Source organism: Ovis aries, chromosome 3 (assembly GCF_016772045.2).
Source record: "Ovis aries strain OAR_USU_Benz2616 breed Rambouillet chromosome 3, ARS-UI_Ramb_v3.0, whole genome shotgun sequence".
Lineage (NCBI taxonomy): Eukaryota > Metazoa > Chordata > Mammalia > Artiodactyla > Bovidae > Ovis > Ovis aries.
The window spans coordinates 90,964,128-90,988,128 of NC_056056.1; the positions used below are offsets into that span (position 1 = coordinate 90,964,128).

Sequence of the window (24,001 nt, forward strand, 5' to 3'; positions counted from 1 at the left end):
GAATGCCCTGACCGAGGTCTTTCCAAACCAATACCTGACCAAGTGGCCAGGTATGTAGCACTGACACCCACTTGCTTTTAGTCCCTGATGGGGTACAGAGGATGATCTTGGCTGCTGCTGCTGCTAAGTCACTTCAGTCGTGTCCAACTCTGTGCAACCCCACAGACAGCAGCCCACCAGGCTCCTCTGTCCCTGGAATTCTCCAGGCAAGAATACTGGAGTGGGTTGCCATTTCCTTCTCCAAGGCTATTCAGCCATAAAGCTCTGTCAGAAATCATCCATTCACCAAGTATCAACTATGAAAGATCTTGAAGACTCATGAAATTACCAAGAAATCTTTAAGAACAGCAGAATAGAAAGACTTTACATCCTCCCTTTCTTCCACAGTCCCAAGCCCAGATAATACCTGATTCTCGTTTTCTTTGCCTCCCACCAGTAATTAGGTGCCCTGGTGGCTCAGACAGTAAAGAATGCCTGCAATTGGGAGACCTGGGATTGATCCCTGGGTCGGGAAGATCCCCTGAAGAAGTACAGGGCTACCCACTCCAGTATTCTTGCCTGGAGAATCCCATGGGAAGAGGAGCTTGGCAGGCTACAGTCCATGGGGTCACAAAGAGTCAGACACGACTGAGTGACTAACACTAACTCGAGAGGTCTTTAACAGTAACTCCTTGGACTTCCCTGGTAGTTCAGTGGCTAAGACTCTGCATCGCCAAAGCAGGGGGCCCAGGTTCAGTCCCCGGTCGGGGAACTAGACCACACATGCCACAGCTAAAGATCCTACATGCCGCAGTGAAGACTGAAGATCCCACACACCGCAACTAAGACCTAGCGCAGTCAAATAAATTTTAAAAAAGTTTTAAGTAGTTCCTGAGCTCACACCCTTTCTCTACATTACCAGCGCTTCTTCATCTGTTACAGAGTCACCCTCGAATTACCAATTATCACTAGTTCTCATCCATTTTATGTGCTATAACCAGATTAATCTCTTGAGGCAGAAGAAAAATCCTAGCAGTCTTCCTACTTGAATCTTTCTCTTTTTAGTTACTTTTTATTATAGAAAGTTTCAAAAATACATTTTAAAAAAGGACTGCATAATAATTGTGTGCCTGTCATCTAGCTTCAATAATTTAGCCCGTCAAGACTTGTTACCTCTATACCTCAACCCACTGGGTAATTTCAATCAAAGCTCAGAAATCATATAATTTCATCTGTAAATAGTATTATTTCCCTTCCTTAAATAATGACAAGGTCATCCTCCCAGCCCTCCAAATCAACACTCTTTTATAGCATCAAATTTCCAGTCAATGTCAGCATTTTCATTATTGTCCTGTAAGTCATCATCATTATCTTTTTCTTTCATTTGCAGCTTGTTTGCATCAAGAGAGACATAATCTAAATATTGTGATTGGTTAATCTGCTTCTTAACCCTCTTTTAAGCTATTTAGGTTCCCCCTCATTACTTTTTCTATCTGTTTTGTCTCTTTTCAGAATTGTTTTGTTGAAATTGTAGTCTTTAACTTGGTTTTTAACCAATCTTTAACAACTTTCATTACCACTAGTCTTCATTTATATCAAGTCTCAATCAAATGATATCCTAAATGCGGTCATTTTAAAATACATTCATGAATTCTTTGCTATTTCTCTCTTCAAGCAAGCTATTTCTCCCTTATTAACAACAGTCCCTTTGAGAGTGGACTCAACTAAGTGACTCATTTCTAACGAGTAGAATAAGGTGGAAGTGAAGGTGTATCATACAGGACTACAACGGCCCTGTGGCTCGGGGTCCACTTGCTCAGGGAGAAGCCGGTGGCCATGCTGTGAGGATGTTCAGGCAGCTCTGTGGAGAGTCCATGTAGAAAGGAAAAGAAGTCTCTTGCCAGCAACCATGGCAATGGGTCACCTTGGCAGTGGGTTCTCCAACCCCAGGCGAGCCACCCCTGCTGATTGCAAACTCTTAAGAGACCTGAGCTAGAGCTTCCAGCAAGCACCTCCTAGATTCCTGACCCACAGACCGTCAGACAACAAATGTTCATCGCTTAAGGCTGCCACATTTGTAGACATCAGCCTACACATCAGTAGACAACTAATACACCAGTCTTTCTGGTGGCACATCATTGTTTTTCCTAGAAATGCTCTTCTTCAGTTCTTTGTGTCCAAATGTAACCATCTTTTCAATGTCCTCCACGTCCTCCATGCTCCAAAATCTGTAAATGATTATTCCTTCCTTCAACTTCCTACAGAACTTTGTATCTGGTTCTAAGTCAAGCTAAAACCAATGTGGCCAAAGGTTAAACAAATTCATCTAACCCTCACCTGCCTAAAATGTGTAGTTTCAACATTACAGTTTTACTAAAGTCCCCATTCCTCGAATAGGCCAGGCATATATCCCCTCTGCAGCTTCTGCCCCAGCCCCACACATCTCCATGATTCACACCCCCACCTCCTCCTCACTTAAATATCACCTTCTCAAGAGAACCTTCCCTGACAGCCTATCTAAAGCCGCCAGAGCCCTCCCTCCTCCCCATCTCACACCCACCCCACACTCCCTGCCCATCTTTGCACTTTTATTTTCTCCACACCACCAACCACAATCTAAGATATGTTTTAAATGCAGCACTCATTATCTCCCCGCGTCCAGACTATAGGCTCCAGGAAGGAAGACACTGCATTTAGCTGTTCAGTGCTATACCCTGAGCCCCTAGAACAATGCACAGTACATACCATGTGGTCAATAAAAACCAGAGTAAATGATCAAGACTGCAGCATCTCACATGCCACATTAGGGATGTAACACTAACCACATTTTGATATTTTAAGTGTCTTTATGTCTATAAGAATTTTTTTTTTTTTTTTGGCCACACCTCTCAGTATGGTCCTCTCAGGGATCTTAGCTCCTGGACCAGGGATTGAACCTGTGCCCCCTGCAGTAGAAGCACAGAGTCTTGACTACTGCCCGGGAAATCCCTGTCTACAAGCATTTTATGGAGCTTAATTAATTTCCTCCTTCACTAGGTAAAAACAAAACCAAAGCCTGAAACACCATAAAGTAGGCAATTGAACAAAAAGCTGCTTAAGAATGGTTACATTTCTCAAACATAGCCAAAGTGATCCTACCACATGTGCCTCCTTTGCAGCTTACACCCCATGTGATCATGTCCTCACCTAAATTCATCCATGAGTTAACCATGCCACTCCCTTGGCACCCCTTTCAAGTGATAACATCTGGCATTTCAAAATCTCCTTAAGAACAGAACTGGGCCTTATACATCTTAATACTCCCTGCCAGATAACAGGGCAACTGACAAAGGTTTATTATGAAAGCATCAGAATTGTTAGCATCTTGGGCCATCTCTTCTCCTCACCCAAAAGGACACAGTAGTAGGCACACCCATAAACACACACCTGTAACAGTATTATCATGAAAAAAGCATCTTCATTCAGCAGATGAAGTCTCTAAAGTATATTATCTAATGACTTCTATTTTCCCAAAGCCAAATTAGAGCTGAAACCTTAGCCTCCTCTTTGACTCACAACATTCTCGTCTAAATTACACTGCTGCTACCATAAAAAGAAAGTGAGGAGGAGGGAAAGGTTGCTTCTTTATCTGACATCTGACATATGATTCTCAGTAATAATCCACATATACACATCATAGAGGGTCACATTCTAACAGGGGATGGTGATATTCAAGATGAATGATGTTGCTTGTAAATGACTTCACAGTTTATACTAGAAAAAAAATAATTGCAATGCACCGGAATCTGACTCCTGATCGCCAAGGCATAATTCAACACAGAATTGTTCTTTGTTTTTAAGATATAGAACAATGCTAGAAGAGGGCCGTCTGGCTATGATATAATCAAAGTTTTATTTTATTTCAAAGATGCATAGTTGCATTTGTGTTCTGACACACACAAAAAAGGCTACTATCCTTTGGAGAAGGGGTCAGCAAACTACACTTCAAGGGTCAAAGCTGGCCCACAGTCTGTTTCTATATGGCCAAAAAGCTAAGAATGATTTTTACATTTTTTCATGACTGAGAAAAATAAAACAGTATTATTGGATGCCATGAAATTTATATGAAACTCAAATTTCAACATCCATCAATAAAGCTTTATTGGAACACACACACTCATCCACTTACACATTGTCTCTGGCTGTTTTTGTGAGGAACTGAGAAACTGTCACGGAAACCACATGTCCCACGGAGCTCCAAACGGTTACTATGCAGAGAATGTTTGCCTCTGCCTCTGGGTGTGGATGCTGGAGTCTGGCTGCCTCCATTTAAGCCTAAGATCTATTCTCCTTGCTGCTGCTCAGTTGCTTCTGTTGTGTCCAACTCTTTGCGACCCTATGGACTGTAGCCCACTGGACTCCTCACCCATGGGGTTCTCCAGACAAGAATACTGGAGTGGGTTGCCACACCCTCCTCCAGGGGATCTTTCTGACCCAGGGATCAAAGCCGTGTCTCCTATATCTCCTGCACTGCAGCCAGATTCTTTACCACTGAGCCACCACGGAGGTCCATATATTCTCTTTATTCAGCCTCTATCTTAACACTTACATTCACTTATTAACTGTGTAAGCTTGAACACACTGTTTAGCCACTCTGCACCTCAGTTTCCTCATACGTAAAATGGGGTTAATAAAGGCACCCACCTGCTGGGGTGTCATTGTGAGTTTTAAATGAATAAAACATACAAAGCACGTGAAACAGGACCTGGCGAGCAGGAAGCAGTTACTGAGCACGGGCTACAACTGCCATTCCTTCTTGCTGAGGGCGACAGGATGCGTTTTCAGATGAAATAGTAGCAAAGTGGTTAGATTCCAGGGCAACATCCCAAATCTCTTCATCAAGGTAGAATCGAAGTAGGAGGCAAGAAGGAATGAGAAGGGAGAAAAATAAAACCAGAAAGACGAGAAATGAGGAGGGAATAAGAGAAAGGAAAAAGTGATCAGGACCTCACTCAGCAAGGACAGTAGGTGGCCTATTCACAGGGGAAGTAGAAATTAGGATAATTTCATCTGTAGTAACAGATTAAATCACTTCTGTGGGCTGACGGGATCCTAATCACCAGGTGGAAGCTATCTCAGGGGCTGGGGAGGGGAGCATTCAAAATTCTAAGCAAGTGACTTACAGATGAACTGCTGGGTCATGTTTAAGCTGAGCACTTCCTGTATTTTACATTCCTAGACAAATGACAAGTGATAGCTCTAGTAAATTCTGCATCTTGTTATCCACATAGAGTAGCTAATTAAAAGGAAACGATTTGTGTAAGGACCCTGTCTTTACAGAGTTCTCATTTTGTTCAGAAGAGCACTGACTTCCTAATGCTTAAAAAAAAAAAAAAAAATTCCTATAAATAAAACACAAGTTCATTCACCAAAAATGGACCTGCATAGCAACTGGGAGGTAAACAGGGTGTTTACTAGAAGATACACTTCACTTGCTATCGAGGTAGAATAATTCTCTTTCCCAAGATGCACTTTCATTTGAATCCCTTCTCTGTGCAAAGCTGAGTTCCTACCTTTTCCATGTACCTATAAAATTACACTCACCACTTCTCTTTTTGCATTATGACTTCAGAAGCTTTAAAGCACCCCACACCTCAAAGAAATAAAGAATTTTTTTAACTCCACCATAATCAAACAACTATATTATTCCCTTCCACCCTTGATCCCCTTAATCCTCACCACTTCTTTGCTTAATGCTTATGGTAAATCTTCCCTGCAGAGGCTAAACACACATATCAACTATTCTAAAGAGACTTGATGTGTAAACATAAAATGCAAAATCTGAAGGAAAGACATTATTATCCAAGTGATTTCTGCAAATTGTGCTGGAAAAGAAGAGTGATTTAAAGCAATGCATCCAAGAGAACATTAAGATGCTCCCAAGCTGGAGCTAAGTTCAAAACACTCACTGAGAATGGATCTGCTGGGAGAGTCCCACTGAAGGCTTCGGCTTGAGGGTCAAGGTCATCTGGGCCACAGGACTGACTCTTGGTAGAACGTCTGCCTTCTTAGATGAAGTGTGCTTTGCAGCTTGCTCAGGAGGGACCCAGGAGGAAGCGGCCGCAGTACTCTGCCCTCCAAAGACTGGGGACGAGGTGTCCTGGGCAGCTGTTGTCTCACAGGCTTTGCCCTTGGTCCCTGGTTTACACACACAGAGCTGAGGTCGGAGACACATCCCTCCATTCTGACATGGCGGAACACAGCTTGCTGTAGAAAGACAACAGAGGACACACTTTGCAGGAGAGCAGTACAGACTTCACTAATTCTTCCAGACACTTACCACGAGCATTGGGCTGTTCCTCAATGAAATAAGACGATGATGATGTTGTTGATGATGATGATGACAGCGAATATTTATTAATGGTTTCCTATGTGCCAGGCACTGTTCTAATAGATATTGACAAATTTAACTCCCACCCCCAGCAACTGATTTAAGGAGATGTTTTATTTTCCCCATTTTACTGATGAAAAATCAGGCACGGGGTTATAAAATTTGCCAAAAGTCCCACAACCATCAGTAAATAAAAGAGCTTGGATATGAATTCAAGTGAACTGGCTCCAAAGTCATCTTTTTTGACCACTTTACTATAGCTGCTGCTCAGAAATGGATCAGAAATACAGGGGGCGGAAAAAGAAAGTACTCTGTCCTTTTTGATGTCGTGTTCCATGGCTTCAGTTTAAACTTTAGGTAACCAAATAAGTCTTAGCAAAAAAACCAGAAGCCCAGTCCCAAACCCAAACCCCCTTAAGAGGGTAATGGCCTTCAGCTTGCATTAAGCTATCAAAGCTTGGAGTGACTGTTCAGAAATTTAGTCAACCTACTTTTTTTTTTTTTTTTTTTTGAGAGAAAAAGCAAAGGTAAAAAGATTGAAAGTCATCTAATATACACTTTCATACTTGCATTATATATTTTAAAAGCCAGTACACCCTTAATGTTATTTAAAAAGGCAATCAAAAAGAAACCACCTGTTTATCTCCTATTAGCTAGGATGCATTTACTTTGGGTTTTTTTTTTTTTAATATGGACCATTTTTAAAGTCCTTATTTAATTTGTTACAATGTTGTGGCTGTTTTATGTTTTTTATTTTGGGCCATGCAGCATGTGCAGTCACAGCTCCCTGATCAGGGATCAAACCTACACCCCCTGCGCTGGACGGCAAAGTCTTACCACAGTCCCAGGAATGCATGCACTTTGAGTCTCCAGACTTGTGGCCAAGCAGAGTTTTAAGGTTAGCAGGGCTAGGGGTCATGGGCAAGGTGAGTGGATTTTATCAAAGGCAAGGTCCCCTGGGAGTTTAGATGTTACATATCATAAAATTTATGACTTAAATTTTACTAACATCATAGGCTTACAGACATGATTCCTTCAGACCCTTCTTTATTTGTACCGTTTATTTACACCAGCCTTTTGGTATCAGTGCTCTTTGACTTCAACTCTCTGTCCTGAGGCAGATCGCAATACTAAACCTCCCATATAATTCAACCCAGGATTCAGCCTACAAGCAATTACAAAGTAGATGAAGAATACATACCAGAGGAGGCTCAACCATGGAGGAACCAATGACCAAGACCTAAAATCCCTGAAACCTCCTAATTGCCTATAAAAGAGAAAAGATACTTTTCCTATTTTCCTATAATTCCTATTAGTTATAGCAAATAATGGTAAGAAATAACTGTCAAGTGTCAGAATACCAGGCCAACAAATTTCCTAAGAGTTGAGAAGGATTCTTAAAAAAAGGGGAAAAAAAGGAAAGAAAAACGCAGCCAGCTCCCAAGGTGACCCTAGGGTGAGTTACTTGAGCTTGGCCTCTGTACCTACACAAGTCCCAGGGCAGGAGGAGGGCAGTAGCTGCTTTTCTAAAATGGTCCCAAGGGCTCTTTCCATATTAGGCTTCTAGAAGTCAAAGTCAAAACGCTATGTACTTCGAGAGTTCAGGAGTCTAATTTATCCACGCTTTCTTAGCCAACATGATCATCAGGTCCCTCCTCAGCCACGCTTATTTATGGACCGTCACAGGAATGGAAATGGGCTCCACCCAGAGACAGCAGAAGTGGTCTCAAGTGGGAAAGGACGGGGCTTTCAAAGCTGAGCCTCTGCCAGAGATCACCCCCCGGCACTTTCATGTACACATTCTCTTCATGCTTTCAATTAGAAACATGTCTCGGTTGAACATCTGAGAATGATTTCCGCTTCTCCCTCCCAAGGTGTATTGCAAATGTCTACTAATCTCTCAGGAAGGCTGCACAGAGTGGCTGACAAAAGCTGGTACCTAAGAGGAGGCCAAGCACAGAAATCTCCCCCAAAACACCTAGAACAGCCAACAAGGGGCTGTCTGGAGGAGGAGTTAGAAGTATAAAGGGCAGCCTTTTTTTTTTTTAACTGTTCAAATTTTGCACATGGAAGGATGAGGGGAGCAGGGAAAAAGTAATAAAAGAAAAAATATAATAACTTTAAACTCACACCAAAAAAGGACACTTTCTATATATATACAATGTGTATATATATATACACAATACTATCCTTTCACAGTAAGTTTTAAGAGATAATAAGGAGACTGATTAGACGATTTTCTCTTCTACCTTCCACATTTGGGCTTCAGCAGTAGCCTCCTGGAGCACATAGGTAGGGCTGGCTTACACTGCGGGGGTCGGGGGTGGGGGAGGCAGAGCGGGTAAGGGAACAGAAACCCCAGTGGCCAAGACAAGCACCTCCCCTGACATGAAAAGCAAAACTGACGTCCTGCAACCACATTTGAGCAAGCGATTTTTCCCACCACATTTGGACTTCGTGCAGTAGTGGTTCCCACGTGTCACTTCTCAATGTGTGATGCCTGGACAAGCCACAGCATCACCTGGAAACATTTTAGAAATGCATATTTGGCCGGCCCCTGGCCTGCTAAATCCCAAACCAGAGTCCAGCCATCTGACTGCCTGCCAGGTGATGCACAAACTAGCGGCCTTCCACCAACACCTTTTTGAGAATTTACATTTTTGTCACTTCAAGTTTGTGTTTTCACACTACAGTGGCTTACTGAATTCTTACCCTCATAGCTGTGTCTGTTTTATGCTGCCCTTCTGTTTTTAATGCAAAAAATTTATAAATTTTTCCATGTGACTAAATTCTCATTATCAGTCCCTTTCAAAAATTCATGCATTTGTCACTGCTTCACGGTCAGTGTGAAAATTTGTAGGCACTTATGAGAAAACACGGAGAAGGCAATGGCACCCCACTCCAGTACTCCTGCCTGGAAAATCCCCTCGACGGAGGAGCCTGGAAGGCTGCAGTCCATGGGGTCGCTGAGGGTTGGACACGACTGAGCGACTTCACTTTCACTTTTCACTTTCATGCATTGGAGAAGGAAATGGCAACCCACTCCAGTGTTCTTGCTAGGAGAATCCCAGGGATGGGGGAGCCTGGTGGGCTTCAGTCTATGGGGTCACACAGAGTCAGACACAACTGAAGTGACTTAGCAGCAGCAGCATGAGAAAACATTTATTTTTTTAAATTCAAGGACAGTTGACTTACAGTGTTACATTAGTTGTAACTAATGTGTCAGCACAGATAGTATGTTTACAGATTACACTCCAATGTATCCTTGTTGCTTCTCTATTTCATACACACGAGTTTGTATCTCTTAAACCAGTTTTAGAAAAGGCAGAGGGACCAGAGATCAAATTGCCAACATCTGCTGGATCATGGAAAAAGCAAGAGAGTTCCAGAAAAACATCTATTTCTGCTTTATTGACTATGCCAAAGCCTTTGACTGTGTGGATCACAAGAAACTGTGGAAAATTCTGAAAGAGATGGGAATAACAGACCACCTGACCTGCCTCTTGAGAAATCTGTATGCAGGTCAGGAAGCAACAGTTAGAACTGGACATGGAACAACAGACTGGTTCCAAATAGGAAAAGGAGTACATCAAGGCTGTATATTGTCACCCTGCTTATTTAACTAATATGTAGAGTACATCATGAGAAACGCTGGACTGGAAGAAACACAAGCTGGAATCAAGATGGCTGGGAGAAATATCAATAACCTCAGATATGCAGATGATATCACCCTTATGGCAGAAAGTGAAGAGGAGCTAAAAAGCCTCTTGATGACAGTGAAAGAGGAGAGTGAAAAAGTTGGCTTAAAGCTCAGCATTCAGAAAATGAAGATCATGGCATCTGGTCCCATCATTTCATGGCAATAGATGGGGAAACAGTGGAAACAGTGTCAGACTTTATTTTTGGGGCTTCAAAATCACTGCAGATGGTGACTGCAGCCATGAAATTAAAAGATGCTTACTCCTTGGAAGAAAAGTTATGACCAACATAGATAGTATATTCAAAAGCAGAGACATTGCTTTGCCGACCAAGGTCCATCTAGTCAAGGCTACGGTTTTTCCAGTAGTCATGTATGGATGTGAGAGTTGGACTGTGAAGAAGGCTAAGCGCTGAAGAATTGATGCTTTTGAACTGTGGTGTTGGAGAAGACTCTTGAGAGTCCCTTGGACTGCAAGGAGATCCAACCAGCCCATTCTGAAGGAGATCAACCCTGGGATTTCTTTGGAAGGAATGATGCTAAAGCTGAAACTCCAGTACTTTGGCCACCTCATGCGAAGAGTTGACTCATTGGAAAAGACTCTGATGCTGGGGAGAGATTGGGGGCAGGAGGAGAAGGGGACGACCGAGGATGAGATGGCTGGATGGCATCACTGACTCGATGGACGTGAATCTGAGTGAACTCTGGGAGTTGGTGATGGACAGGTGTGCTGTGATTCATGGGGTCGCAAAGAGTTGGACATGACTGAGTGACTGAACTGAACTGAACTGAAACCCACACCCCTAATTTGTCCCTCCCTCCTCCTCTCTCCCCTCTGGTAGTCACTACTTCTCTGTGACGCTATTTCCGGAGAAAACTGTTATTCTAACTGAGGTACTGAACTATGTGGAATATTTTAAATCTTACAGAAGTTCTTTAAAAATGTTATCCATCAGTCATCCTGCATTTGCCCAGCCCAGCTGTGGTTCCACACAATGAGTGAACACTATGGAGATCTTATCAGCTGGTGAGGCAGTGGTTCTCAGGCTTTGCAGCACAGCAGAATCACCCAGGGAGCTCAAAACCCAGGTGTGACTCCAGGCTGATTGAACCATAATCTCTGGGGAAAGGGGCTCACTGGTCACTTTCGTTTTTCAGTTTTTTAACTCCCTAGGTGATGGCAATGTACAGCCAAACTGAAGAACCATCGGTGAGGGAATAAAATCCTACCAGACTTGCTGATCATCTTCCCAAAATGTCGCTCTTTGAATTTTTTCTTCTTCATTTAAAAATTTTCAACATATTCTAGCTGCCCAGGAGATACATTCAAGGCCCTCATCTGGACCCCATCACCCTCCACCCCCGGTCCATCCCTGCAAAAGCTGACCTTTTCTTGCCTCTGTACATAGGGTGCCCTGTCCTGAAATATGGGACAGCCCCTCAAGCACTTATCCCACTCAACCTGATCTCCTGAGCCATTTTCATCATTCACTCCACATCTCACCTGTACAGTCACATATATTAACCATCTTTTAACAAAGCTCTTTTATTTCCCAACCAGAATGTCAATGATGAGGTCAGATAATTGGCTAAGACAGAACTTTTTGTACCCAAGGATGGGAGCCTGAACCTCATCTTAGTTGACTGACCGATGTCAAAGTAGATCCATCTCTTTGCAAGAATGCTGGGACTTCAGGATATCTATAAAAGGAAGATAATAAGTGGGTTCATAATAACATCTATACCCCTGGATGTGGTCTACCAGTTATTCAATCAGTCTCCAAGCTTTCAAAGTGAAAGTGAAAGTGAAGCCGTTCAGTTGTATCCGACTCTTTGCAATCCCATAGACTGTAGCCTACCAGGCTCCTCTGTCCATGGGATTTTCCAGGCAATAGTAGCGAAGTGGATTGCCATTTCCTTCCCAAGGGATCTTCCCAACCCAGGGCTCAAACCCGGGTCTCCTGCATTGTAGACAGATGCTTTACCATCTGAGCCACCAGGGAAGTCCAAGCTTTCAAAGATGTTTTTAAATCAAAATTAATATCTAAGTATACTTTGCTCACATATATAGCCTGCAGTGGCATTTAGCAGTATGTACATTAAATGATTACAGAAGCTCAGATTCAATGCATTCTAGAAAAACTATGAACGGGAGGAACCCTCTGAAACTGGTCATGAACTCACAAGAAAAGAACATCACAAAGGGCTGATAGGAGCTGTGATAAGGTACTAAACCTCCGGAGAATTAGCCTAAGACATTCAGGTGCAGTAGGAAAAAAGCTTCTGAAAGCTTTTTTTGTGGAAAGGAATTAGAAGTGGGGGAAGCCCACAATTTATTAAGTAGATAATCCAATAAAAGGACTTCTGCTCGAGATAAGCACAGTGAATTAACCTCTACCACATCTCCCATTCCAAACACAGAACAATCATTTTTAAAGACTTTTTTTTAGATTAAAGAAACAGACTTCCACAGCTGGGCATGATGGAATAACTGTTACCAAACAAGCCTTTTTGCCATGACAGCTAGAAAACTGGATGAAAGATATAAGACAACTGTTGTCAGATACCAGACAACTGGCAAGAAAAGACGGAATCCTAAGAGAAGGGCATCAAGAGGGGAGCCCTAGGATCACTGTAACCGCCTTGCAGGAGGCACTCAGTCGACCACTGTGCAGCAAGGATCAGCACGCACAGTGTGATCAAGGCTGAGTGGCTGGGATCTCCAGGCAGAGTCCTGGACAGGAGAGACCTGCAGAGTCCTGGAGTCTTCACCTGATACTGAGCTACACAGACATAGAGTGCAACAAGCTAGCCAGGACCTGCACACTGCAAATTCCCAGTCCTGGCCTACCAGAGCCAGGACATTCAGTACAGACTCCAGAATTCAACTCCCTTTAAAAGTAAAACCTCAATATCAAAATCAGACAAGAATTGTACACAGACACAAAGAATCATACAAAAATGAAAATTCACACACAAATCACAGTTAAGAATATATAGATGCACAATTCCTAAAAAAAAAAAAAATTAGTAAATCTAATACAACACTATTTCCAAACCAAATTAACTCAAGAAATATAAGGATGATTTTAATATCAGCCACTCTTTCCATGGAATTTCCCACATTAAAAAATTAAATGAGAACTTGTCTCAGTGAACGCAGAAATTTTCCAATGAAATTCATCACTTTTTCATAATAACAAACAAAAACTGTTAAGACAACTAGGAATGCAAAAGGATTTCGTTGTTCTGGTAAACAGTACCTACAGCAAATCCCACATACCAAAGAGGATACCAAAACCTACAGCAAATATTATGTGGCAACTGTAGAAACATCCCTATTAAAGCTGGACACAAGTCTAAATGCCCACAATAACCTCTATAGTTGATGTTATATTGTAAATCCCATGGCAACACAAGGAAAAAGAATAAAAGGTCTAACATGAAGAAACAATGTGACATTATTTCAATTTATCTAAGTGGTCATGTACATAATCAAGAAATTCTACAAACTATAATAGCAGATAAGAATGTGGTACTTGTTCAAAGAGAGAAAAACAGATCAATGAAATTTAACAGAAAGCTTAGAAACAGACTGAAATATAAATGGAGGCTTGAAACATGATGGAAGAGACATAACAACCCCGGAAAGAAATGGACGAAATAAACGGTGTTGAAAAAGAAAGAGCCGCCCATCTAAAAGAACCAAAACTAGATCCCTCCCCAGCACAGGAGTGTGCATTCTGGTGCGTTCCAAGGCCTTCAGCTGCGTTCAACTCTGTGTGACCCCATGGACCGTAGCCCGCTAGGCTCCTCTGTCCATTGGATTCTCCAGGCAAGAATACTGGAGTGGATTGCCAGGCCCTCTTCCAGGAGATCTTCCCGACCCAGGGGTCAACCCAAAGTTCTTCTGTCTCCTGCACTGGCAGGCGGGTTCCTTACCACTAGCGCCACCTGGGAAGCCCATGCATTCTAGATCTATAAAACTTAAAGAGAAAATGTGCCAGAATATCTTCATGATTTGGGGTAAAGAGGAATTTCTCAAACGTGAAAACAGTAAGTAAAACTCAAAAAGCATTGATGAGCTTGACTGTATTAAAACTTAAAAGACACCATACAAAACAAGTGACGAAAAGAAGACCCTCGCAGTATACTTAACAAAGGACTAATAATCAGATATAGCAGGAATTCCTAAAAATAGATAGGAAAAACAAAGTAAAATATGGACAAAGGATGTGAGCTGGCTATTCACAGATGGTGAAATGTAAAATACATGTGAAAAGATACACAACCTCTCCAATTATCAGAGCACTGCAGATCAAAACAACACTGAGGTGCAATTCCACGCTCAAGAGACTGGCAGCAAGTCTGTTAGCACCGAGTGTTGGCAACGATACGGGGAAATGGAAACGCATGTGCTGTTCACGGAGGTGTATGGGATACTCACCTCTGTGAGAAGCAGTATGGCAACATTCAGTAAGCTTATGATGTGCACACCCTAACACCTAGCAATTTCCCTTCTACCCTGTCACGGGCTCCAGCAGACACACACCAACTACAGTAGGAAAATGGTGACACTGGCAGACGCACTGACCGACTGTGGTGTACTCATATCTGGAACTGTCTACAGCAGCTAAAATCATGAGCTAGATCCATACGCCAAACAGCATGGACGAACCTTGTGAAAATATGTTGACCAAAGAATGTAACTATAAAATGCTACTTTGTAGGACCATTCTTTATATGATACCGCAATACTGTCCATGTAATTTTTAAAGACATAAATCACCACTCCTTGTTTTTAAGGATACATATGAAATCAACAAAAGCATTCAAATATGTATTGGATTCCCACTAAATTCATAACCATGACACCTCAGGGAAGGATGTGGAACAATTCCAGAGAAGGAACTACGTCACTTTATTGGAATCTTTTTCTTTAAAAAATAAAAAGATGGGGGACTTCCCTGGTGGTCCAGCAGTGAAGGCTTTGCTTTCCAGTGCAGGGGATGCAGGTTGAATTCCTGGTCGGGGGGCTAGGATCCCACGTGTCTCATGGCCAAAACACCAAAACATAAAGTAGAAGCAATACTGTAACAAATTCAATAAAGACTTTAAAATTGGCCCACATTATTTTCTAAAAAAAGATGTATAGAAAATATGACAACAGGTATTAGCTGTGGGTAGTAGATACACAGGTGCTAACTACTGTATCCTTTTCACTTTCCTGAATACAAAATTTTTTCAAAATCAAAATATTTTTTTTAATAAGCCAACAAAAGGCAATTGAGAATTGAAGACAGTTAAAACCTGATTCTTAATTATGGGGTGAAAGAGTGATCATGGGGATGAGATTGGTCGAAGTGGCAAAAACTGCCAACATCACAAAGCTATGCTCAGTCGTGTCCGACTCTTTGCGACCTCCTGGACTGTAGCCCGCCAGGCTGCTCTATCCATGGAATTTTCCAGGCAAGAATATTAGAGTGGGTTGCCATTTCCTACTCCAGGGGATCTTCCTGACCCAGGGATCAAACCGGAGGCTCTTGCATCTCCTGCTTGGCAGGTGGATTCTTTACCACTGAGCCACCTGGGAAGCCCAACGTGACGATAATGAACTCAGTATGCACACAGTGGGCTTTCGGGAAACCCACATCAAGACCTGGGTGAGAAGAATGGACATAAAACCCTACCCCACTGTGGCCACAGAGATGGTCTTAGGAAAACACTCATCTTTTAAAACAAATGCTCAATTTTTGCTCCAAACAGTAAATCCTCTCAGATTTCTTCCACATTTGAATCCTACTCCAGTTTAACAAGCTGATCCTAATGTTCTTTAAAAGTTTAGCGACTATATTTTTAGGAAGTGTCCCATGCCCTGAAGCTCAGGCTCTATTGCTCTTAATTCTAAAAAAGTAACTCTTAGTTATATTTAAAACCCGTCCCAGCCCACACAGGGCAAACAGAGTGAATCGCTGCCCCTTGCCTAACTCCAAGCAAGTTACAGCATGTCGACCGCATGTGTCCCAGGGAGAAATGTAAGTCTAACAGTGTCTTCTGTGATCAGAGACAGCAGGTGAGAAACTGCTTTGCTGTGTGTGCGTCTTCACAGTAATTCCCAGCTGCCCTTTGAAGTCATTCAATAACACTAAGTGATATCAGATCACAAGACTCAGCATGAGGTCACACATTTTCGTCTGCTCTCACTCCATATGCCTGTTGTGCCAAACTTAAATAAAATGCTGCACTTTCTTTGTGAATACCTCTGGGTCAGCTTCCTCCAAAATCCCCAAGGAGCAAAAAACAATAGTATAAACCCCAACACCTTTTCCATCCAGCCTTGTGGAATAATGAAGAGCTCCACAAAATCAAATGCTCTACATAGGTGAATCAAGCGCCAAGACGTTTACTAACTTACAGGTTTGGAACAGCTCTATGAAAAAACCTCAGGGGTGTGTGTGCTTTCAGAGCGCCCTGCTCTTCAGTCGGGATCTCTCCCCAGCCTTTCTACGCCGTTTGCTTTTCTAACCTACTCTCAAGTGACAACTTGACCAAGCAGATAGTCAGATGGTTGAGCACAGCACAAATTACGTGGACTATATAAGGCCCAAAGGTTGTGTGAAGACTCTCGGGGCTTTACGAGGACTTTACTTACTGCCTTTTATGTCAAGGAGTGAGCCCTCATCTGCCTAATTCCCTGAGAGCTGTATTCTGGAGGGTGGAGGTTCTGGAAGCCTGAGTTCAGCAGAAGAAGCTTGTTACCATGCGATTTAATTTAAAATAGATGGTCAGCCGAGGCCAAGCACACTCTTCCTGATGCCATCAGGAATAACTGTGAAATCTCTCACAGAGTATAATAATTAAGTCATAAGTTACATAATGAAAAAAACACCAGCAATTTTTATGGGTTCTGTTTCTGGTCTTATTACTGCTGTTTTATGAAGTTTCGTTGTTGTTTTTTTTAAGTCAGTGAAAAAGAAAACAAAGTTAAAGATCTACAAGTTTTTATGATGTAAATATTTAATTTAAAATAGCAAAAGAAAAATGAGGTAAAACCAGAAAACTTTCAGAAAATGGTATTATATAGGAATAATTAACAAAAGCTGTCTTTAACAAATTAAGACCAAAATTGAAAAGGTCAGAAATAGACAATAGAGACAAAATAAAATACAATTAGTTAAGTAAACCTGTGGTATACTGTCTAAATTAGCGAAGTCATCAAAAGAAATGCCAACTAAAACAAGGAGGTACAATATTATGGCTACTTTGTATTTTTTTTAAAAAAGACATGTAGACTATTAATACGAAGTGTAATAAAGGGTAGTAAAATGATACAAGCCTTTAGAAAGCACTTCAACAATATGTTTCAGGCTATTTCAGTAGCTTCATTTCTAGAAATTTACCCTAAGAATATAGTTTAAAAAAGAAAATAACTACATACACACTTATACCCAGCTGTCCACAGCAGTGTTATTTATACCAATGAAAAATGCAAAAGCAGCATATAGATTGGGTGAAGGATGGTATTATATAGCCTTTCAAAATTAGAATTATAAAGTGATACTATAAGTTTTTAAATGTCATTATTAAAATGTATTGAAAACACAAGGTTATTTTGCTATCCAGTCATTAGTTAAGCATCTTCTCTGATAACAGTATATTTTATTTTGTGTACTAATACTGGTACACATGCATAACAGACGCAGGCCTTCCCCGGTGGCTTCGACAGTAAGGAATCCACCTGCAAATGCAAGAGACACAGGAGGCGTGGGCTCAGTCCCGGAGCTGGGAAGATCCCCTGGAGAAGGAAATGGCAACCCACTCCAGGACTCTTGCCTGGGAAATCCCATGGACAGAGGAGCCTGGCGGGCTACAGTCCACGGGGTCGCAAAGAGTCAGGCGCGACTGAGTGAGTAACAACACAGAACATGACAAACAAGTTCCTGACAAATCTTGGGCTTTACAAACTAAACTATTAGGCACATGTAAAGTGTGATTATAAGTGACAGTGTCATAATTCACTATAGGGAGGCCATAAATTTCTAAATAATAAATCTTTGATCTGTTTTAATACCATAATATCTTTCTCCATTCATTATTCAAACATTGAGCCCTTCCCCCTTACATGCTAACACTGCGCCAAGAAGTGTGGATTAAAAGATGGAGAAGACAAATTTCCTGTTCTCATGGAGACCAGAGTCCAGTATGGAAGACAGACAAGTATATATATATATATATATATATATATATATATATACATATATATATATATATATACACATGTGTTTGTATGTATACATAAAAGTTCACCAGAGTTATATGTTGGAATAATAAAGATATGGAATAAATGAGAAATGAAGGGCCCTAAGTGAGAAATCTGGAGAAGGAAATGGCAACCCACTCCATATTCTTGCCTGGAGAATCCCATGAACAGAGGAGCCTGGCAGGCCATGGTCCACAGGGTCGCAGAGAATTGGACACGACTGAAGCAACTAAGCAAGCAAGTGGGAAATCAACCAATATTTTCAAAATTTTATTCAAGGAATCAAAAAGGATACAGACAATTCTCAGAATGGTTTGTACCCTTGAGGAGATGTAAAATCCACCTACTGATGGAAGCCTCAAGTGGGGTGACGTGAAGCTGGACTCAACGTTGCACAGACCTGAGTCTGAACCCCTACCTGCCTCCCAGCTGGGTGCCCTGGGGTCAGTTCCAAGTCTGACCTGTGCTTCAGACCCTCACTCAATGAAGTCCTGAGTGGCAATTCTGCACTCCAGGTTGCACCAGGCCCCATCACACGCCCCATGACTAGAACTATAGATAAGAAAACACTATCTCTGCCCAGAGGAACTCACAGGCCAGCCAACGGACCAACAGAAACAGTGATGATAATTCTAACAAACATTTCAGAAAGGGAAGAATAAATACTGTGCAGCGGGGCCCTATCCCTAGGGGATTCAGGGTACTAGGAAAGACCTCACTGAGATCATGAACTTACTATCAGATCTGAAAGGTGAGAGAAATAAATAACTCATTTGCCCAACCGCAGAGTATGGGGCCAAATGCTAGTGGTGAAACCTGCCACAAGCCATCAAGAAGCAAAATGCAACTCGACTCTGCTGATTCCAGAATGACTCTGCATAAGAGATGGGGTTCAGGGGAGGGGGAAGGAATTAACATATGTTCTTTAATATATGTGTCCAGAACGCTGACCTAGTACGATTTAATGTAACCAGCAGAGACATTACCCTGTAAAACAGGAACAGAAACACTGATGTCCATCATCACCACTGCAGCTTAACAGTGTTCTGGATGCTCTGGTCGACTCAGTACTAGCATAGCTGTACCAAGCCAGCTCCTACACTGCCAAGGGGGTGTCCACGGTACAGACTATCTATAAAGCAATCCGCCATATTTAAGATTAAACCCTGAGAACATTCATGCTATTTGTATTTCATCATTACTAATCCAGGAAATTTTCTATTCAAATGTGTCCACCGCAGTATTACAATCAATACAGTGGTTAAAAAAGAGACAGAGAGAGACAAAGAAAAGAAATAACTTATCTGTAAAAACAAAGAAGAGACAAAAATCATGAAATGTGATTAAGTCATCAAAAACAATGTCCTAGAAACTTTTTAATGACTTGGGATAATGCTTATGAAGTATGCCAAGATTAAAAAAAAATAAATAACCCTCCACTCTCTCTAGAACACACTCCAGTCAGCCTTGCACCTCTGCCTGTCCACTGAGTCACAGTCACTAGCAACCTCCTGCCTGCCAGTCCCACGGCCTTCTCCCTTCTTCCCAAGAGCATTAATGGACCAATCCCTCCTCCCTCACTGCCTTCTTCCCTTGGCTGAGACGTTACCCCATCAGCCTCTGCCAACCTCACTATCAACCTTCACAGTCTCCCCCCAGCTCCTCTTTCCCTTTCTGATCTCTCCATGTTGACATTTCCCAGGGCTTCCTTGGTCCTTGGGCCCTTCTTCTGATGACCTCATTCAGTCATGTGGCTCTGATTTCCATTTAAACTGGGCCCTAATTTAGACCTCAGGCCCTGTCCTTCTATCTGAACTCCAGCTTTCCACATCTAACTACCTCAACAGCTCCGAGTGGATGTCTAACAGATGCTCAAATTGAGCACATCTTGATTCCTGCCCGCCTCTGCTGAACACATACAGCGCAACCAGCTCCTTCTCAGCACTCATCTCATTCAAAGAAACCACCGTAGAGGGAGGTGATGTATGTACAATTATGCCTGATTTGTGTTGTTGCATGGCAGAAACCAACACAACACTGTAAAACTGTTTTCCTCCAACTTAAAATAAATTTTAAAAAAAAATTATGTACCAATCTAAATGGGAAAAGAATTTTTAAAAGGATAGATACATGTATACGTACAACTGAATCATCTTGCTGTACACCTGAAACTGTCACAACATTGTTAATCAACTACTCCAAAACAAAAGAAAACCAAAAAAGGGCACCACCATTTGCCAAGCTGCTCACCAAGTGCATTAGTTTTCTAGGGCTGCTACAACGAAGCACGACAAACTACATGTTTTAGACAACACAGAGTCACTGTTAGAAGTCTGAAATCGAGGTGTTGGAGGCACTGGTCCTTTCCGAGGGCTGTCTGGTTGCCTTCTCCCAGCTTCTAGTGGCCTTGGGCATCCCTGGCTCCTAGAAGCTGTTTTTGAAAGTCTTCCTTCTATGCATCTCTCACCACCTGCCCTCAAACCCTTCTCCCAGCCACCTTGTCCCCTGCAGTCTATTCTCACCAGGGCAACCAGAGGAATCCTATAGAATCAAGTCAGATCACATCCCTCCTCTGCTCCAAACCCTCCGAAGGCTTCCATCTCACTCAGTGAAACACAGAGCTTTTATTTTGACAGTCACTTCCTCACCTTGCGCACCATACTCCTGTCACACTGGCTTCCCTGCTCGTCCCTGGGCAGACAGCGCCTGCTTCCACCACCGGGCCCTTGCATCTGCCTGTAACATGCTTCCCCAGATATTCACGGGCTACCTTTCACAGTCATCCAAGTCTATGCCCCAACCAGTAACGCTGAAGAAGCTGAAGTTGAATGGTTCTATGAAGACCTACAAGACCTTTTAGAACTAACACCCCAAAAGGTGTCCTTTTCATTATAGGGGACTGGATTGCAAAAGTAGGAAGTCAAGAAACATAGGGAGTAACAGGAAAATTTGGCCTTGGAATGCAGAATGAAGCAGGGCAAAGACTAATAGAGTTTTGCCAAGAAAATGCACTGGTCATAGCAAACACCCTCTTCCAACAACACAAGAGAAGACTCTACACATGGGCATCACCAGATGGTCAACACCGAAATCAGATTGATTATATTCTTTGCAGCCAAAGATGGAGAAGCTCTATACAGTCAACAAAAACAAGACCAGGAGCTGACTGTGGCTCAGATCATGAACTCCTTATTGCCAAATTCAGACTGAAATTGAAGAAAGTAGGGAAAACCGCTAGACCATTCAGGTATGACCTCAATCAAATCCCTTATGATTATACGGTGGAAGTGAGAAATAGATTTAAGGGCCTAGATCTGATAGATAGAGTGCCTGATGAACTATGGAATGAGGTTCATGACACTGTACAGGAGACAGGGATCAAGACCATCCCCATGGAAAAGAAATGCAAAAAAGCAAAATGGCTGTCTGGGGAGGCCTTACAAATAGCTGTGAAAAGAAAAGAGGCAAAAAGCAAAGGAGAAAAGGAAAGATATAAGCATCTGAATGCAGAGTTCCAAAGAATAGCAAGAAGAGATAAGAAAGCCTTCTTCAGCGATCAATGCAAAGAAATAGGGGAAAACAACAGAATGGGAAAGACTAGCGATCTCTTCAAGAAAATTAGAGATACCAAGGGAACATTTCATGCAAAGATGGGCTCGATAAAGGACAGAAATGGTATGGACCTAACAGAAGCAGAAGATATTAAGAAGAGGTGGCAAGAATACACAGAAGAACTGTACAAAAAAGATCTTCACGACCCAGACAATCATGATGATGTGATCACTAATCTAGAGCCAGACATCTTGGAATGCGAAGTCAAGTGGGCCTAGAAAGCATCACTACAAACAAAGCTAGTGGAGGTGATGGAATTCCAGTTGAGCTGTTTCAAATCCTGAAAGATGATGCTATGGAAGTGCTGCACACAATATGCCAGCAAGTTTGGAAAACTCAGCAGCGGCCACAGGACTGGAAAAGGTCAGTTTTCATTCCAATTCCAAAGAGAGGCAATGCCAAAGAATGCTCAAACTACCGCACAATTGCACTCATCTCACATGCTAGTAAAGTAATGCTCAAAATTCTCTAAGCCAGGCTTCAGCAATACGTGAACTGTGAACTCCCTGATGTTCAAGCTGGTTTTAGAAAAGGCACAGGAACCAGAGATCAAACTGCCAACATCCGCTGGATCATGGAAAAGGCAAGAGAGTTCCAGAAAAACATCTATTTCTGCTTTACTGACTATGCCAAAGCCTTTGACTGTGCGGATCACAATAAACTGTGGAAAATTCTGAAAGAGATGGGAATACCAGACCACCTAACCTGCCCCTTGAGAAATCTGTATGCAGGCCAGGAAGCAACAGTTAGAACTGGACATGGAACAACAGACTGGTTCCAAATAGGGAAAGGAGTCCGTCAAGGCTGTATATTGTCACCCTGCTTATTTAACTTCTATGCAGAGTACATCATGAGAAACGCTGGGCTGGAAGAAGCACAAGCTGGAATCAAGATTGCTGGGAGAAATCTCAGTAACCTCAGATATGCAGATGACACCACCCTTATGGCAGAAAGTGAAGAGGAGCTAAAAAGCCTCCTGATGAAAGTGAAAGAGGAGAGCGAAAAAGTTGGCTTAAAGCTCAACATTCAGAAAACGAAGATCATGGCATCTGGTCCCATCATTTCATGGCAAATAGATGGGGAAACAGTAGAAACAGTGTCAGACTTTATTTTTGGGGGCTCCAAAATCACTGCAGATGGTGACTGCAGCCATGAAATGAAAAGACGCTTACTCCTTGGAAGAAAAGTTATGACCAACCTAGATAGTATATTCAAAAGTAGAGACATTACTTTGCCAACTAAGGTCCAGCTAGTCAAGGCTATGGTTTTTCCTGTGGTCACGTATGGATGTGAGAGTTGGACTGTGAAGAAGGCTGAGCGCTGAAGAATTGATGCGATTGAACTGTGGTGTTGGAGAAGACTCTTGAGAATCCCTTGGACTGCAAGGAGATCCAACCAGTCCATTCTGAAGGAGATCAACCCTGGGATTTCTTTGGAAGGAATGATGCTAAAGCTGAAACTCCAGTACTTTGGCCACCTCATGCGAAGAGTTGACTCATTGGAAAAGACTCTGATGCTGGGAGAGATTGGGGGCAGGAGGAGAAGGGAACGACCCAGGATGAGATGGCTGGATGGCATCACTGACTCGATGGATGTAAGTCTGAGTGAACTCCGGGAGTTGGTGATGGACAGGGAGGCCTGGCGTGCTGCGATTCATGGTGTCGCAGAGTCGGACACGACTGAGCGACTGAACTGAACTGAACTGAACCTTTCTCACATCACTCAGCCTCTCTATGACTATCTGCTCCAAACAACAATGTATAGGCCTTGATTAGTCTGCTTCATTTTTCTGCAAAGCACTTATCCCTAACCCTGTATTATTTATCTATTCCCTGCTTCCCACTAAAATATCAGCTCCACAAGGAAGACGACTATTTCGGTAGCTGCTTTTTCCCTTGGACCTAAAATAATGTCTGACTCAAAGAAGATAATAACTTAATGCCTGGTCTAACTCAAAGAAGATAATAACTAACTGCAGAATGAATGAACATGTGAAGGCAGGCTGGAAGAAAAATATATTTAAATGCTAAGATGAATTACAATCCTAGGAGCGGTAAAATTATAAGTGATTACTTATACCATA

At 42.3% G+C, this 24,001-nt stretch overlaps 1 protein-coding gene across 20 annotated transcripts in view; it reads right to left on the reverse strand.

Moving 5' to 3' along the window:
* Positions 1 to 24,001, reverse strand: part of LTBP1 (latent transforming growth factor beta binding protein 1) — a 454,253-nt gene that overhangs the window by 393,480 nt on the left and 36,772 nt on the right. For all 20 annotated transcript variants that reach the window (XM_060412286.1, XM_042246288.2, XM_060412293.1 and 17 more), the window contains exon 3: positions 5,928 to 6,225. In XM_060412286.1, coding sequence (XP_060268269.1) covers positions 5,928 to 6,225 — 298 coding nt within the window. The remainder of the gene's footprint in view (positions 1 to 5,927; positions 6,226 to 24,001) is intronic.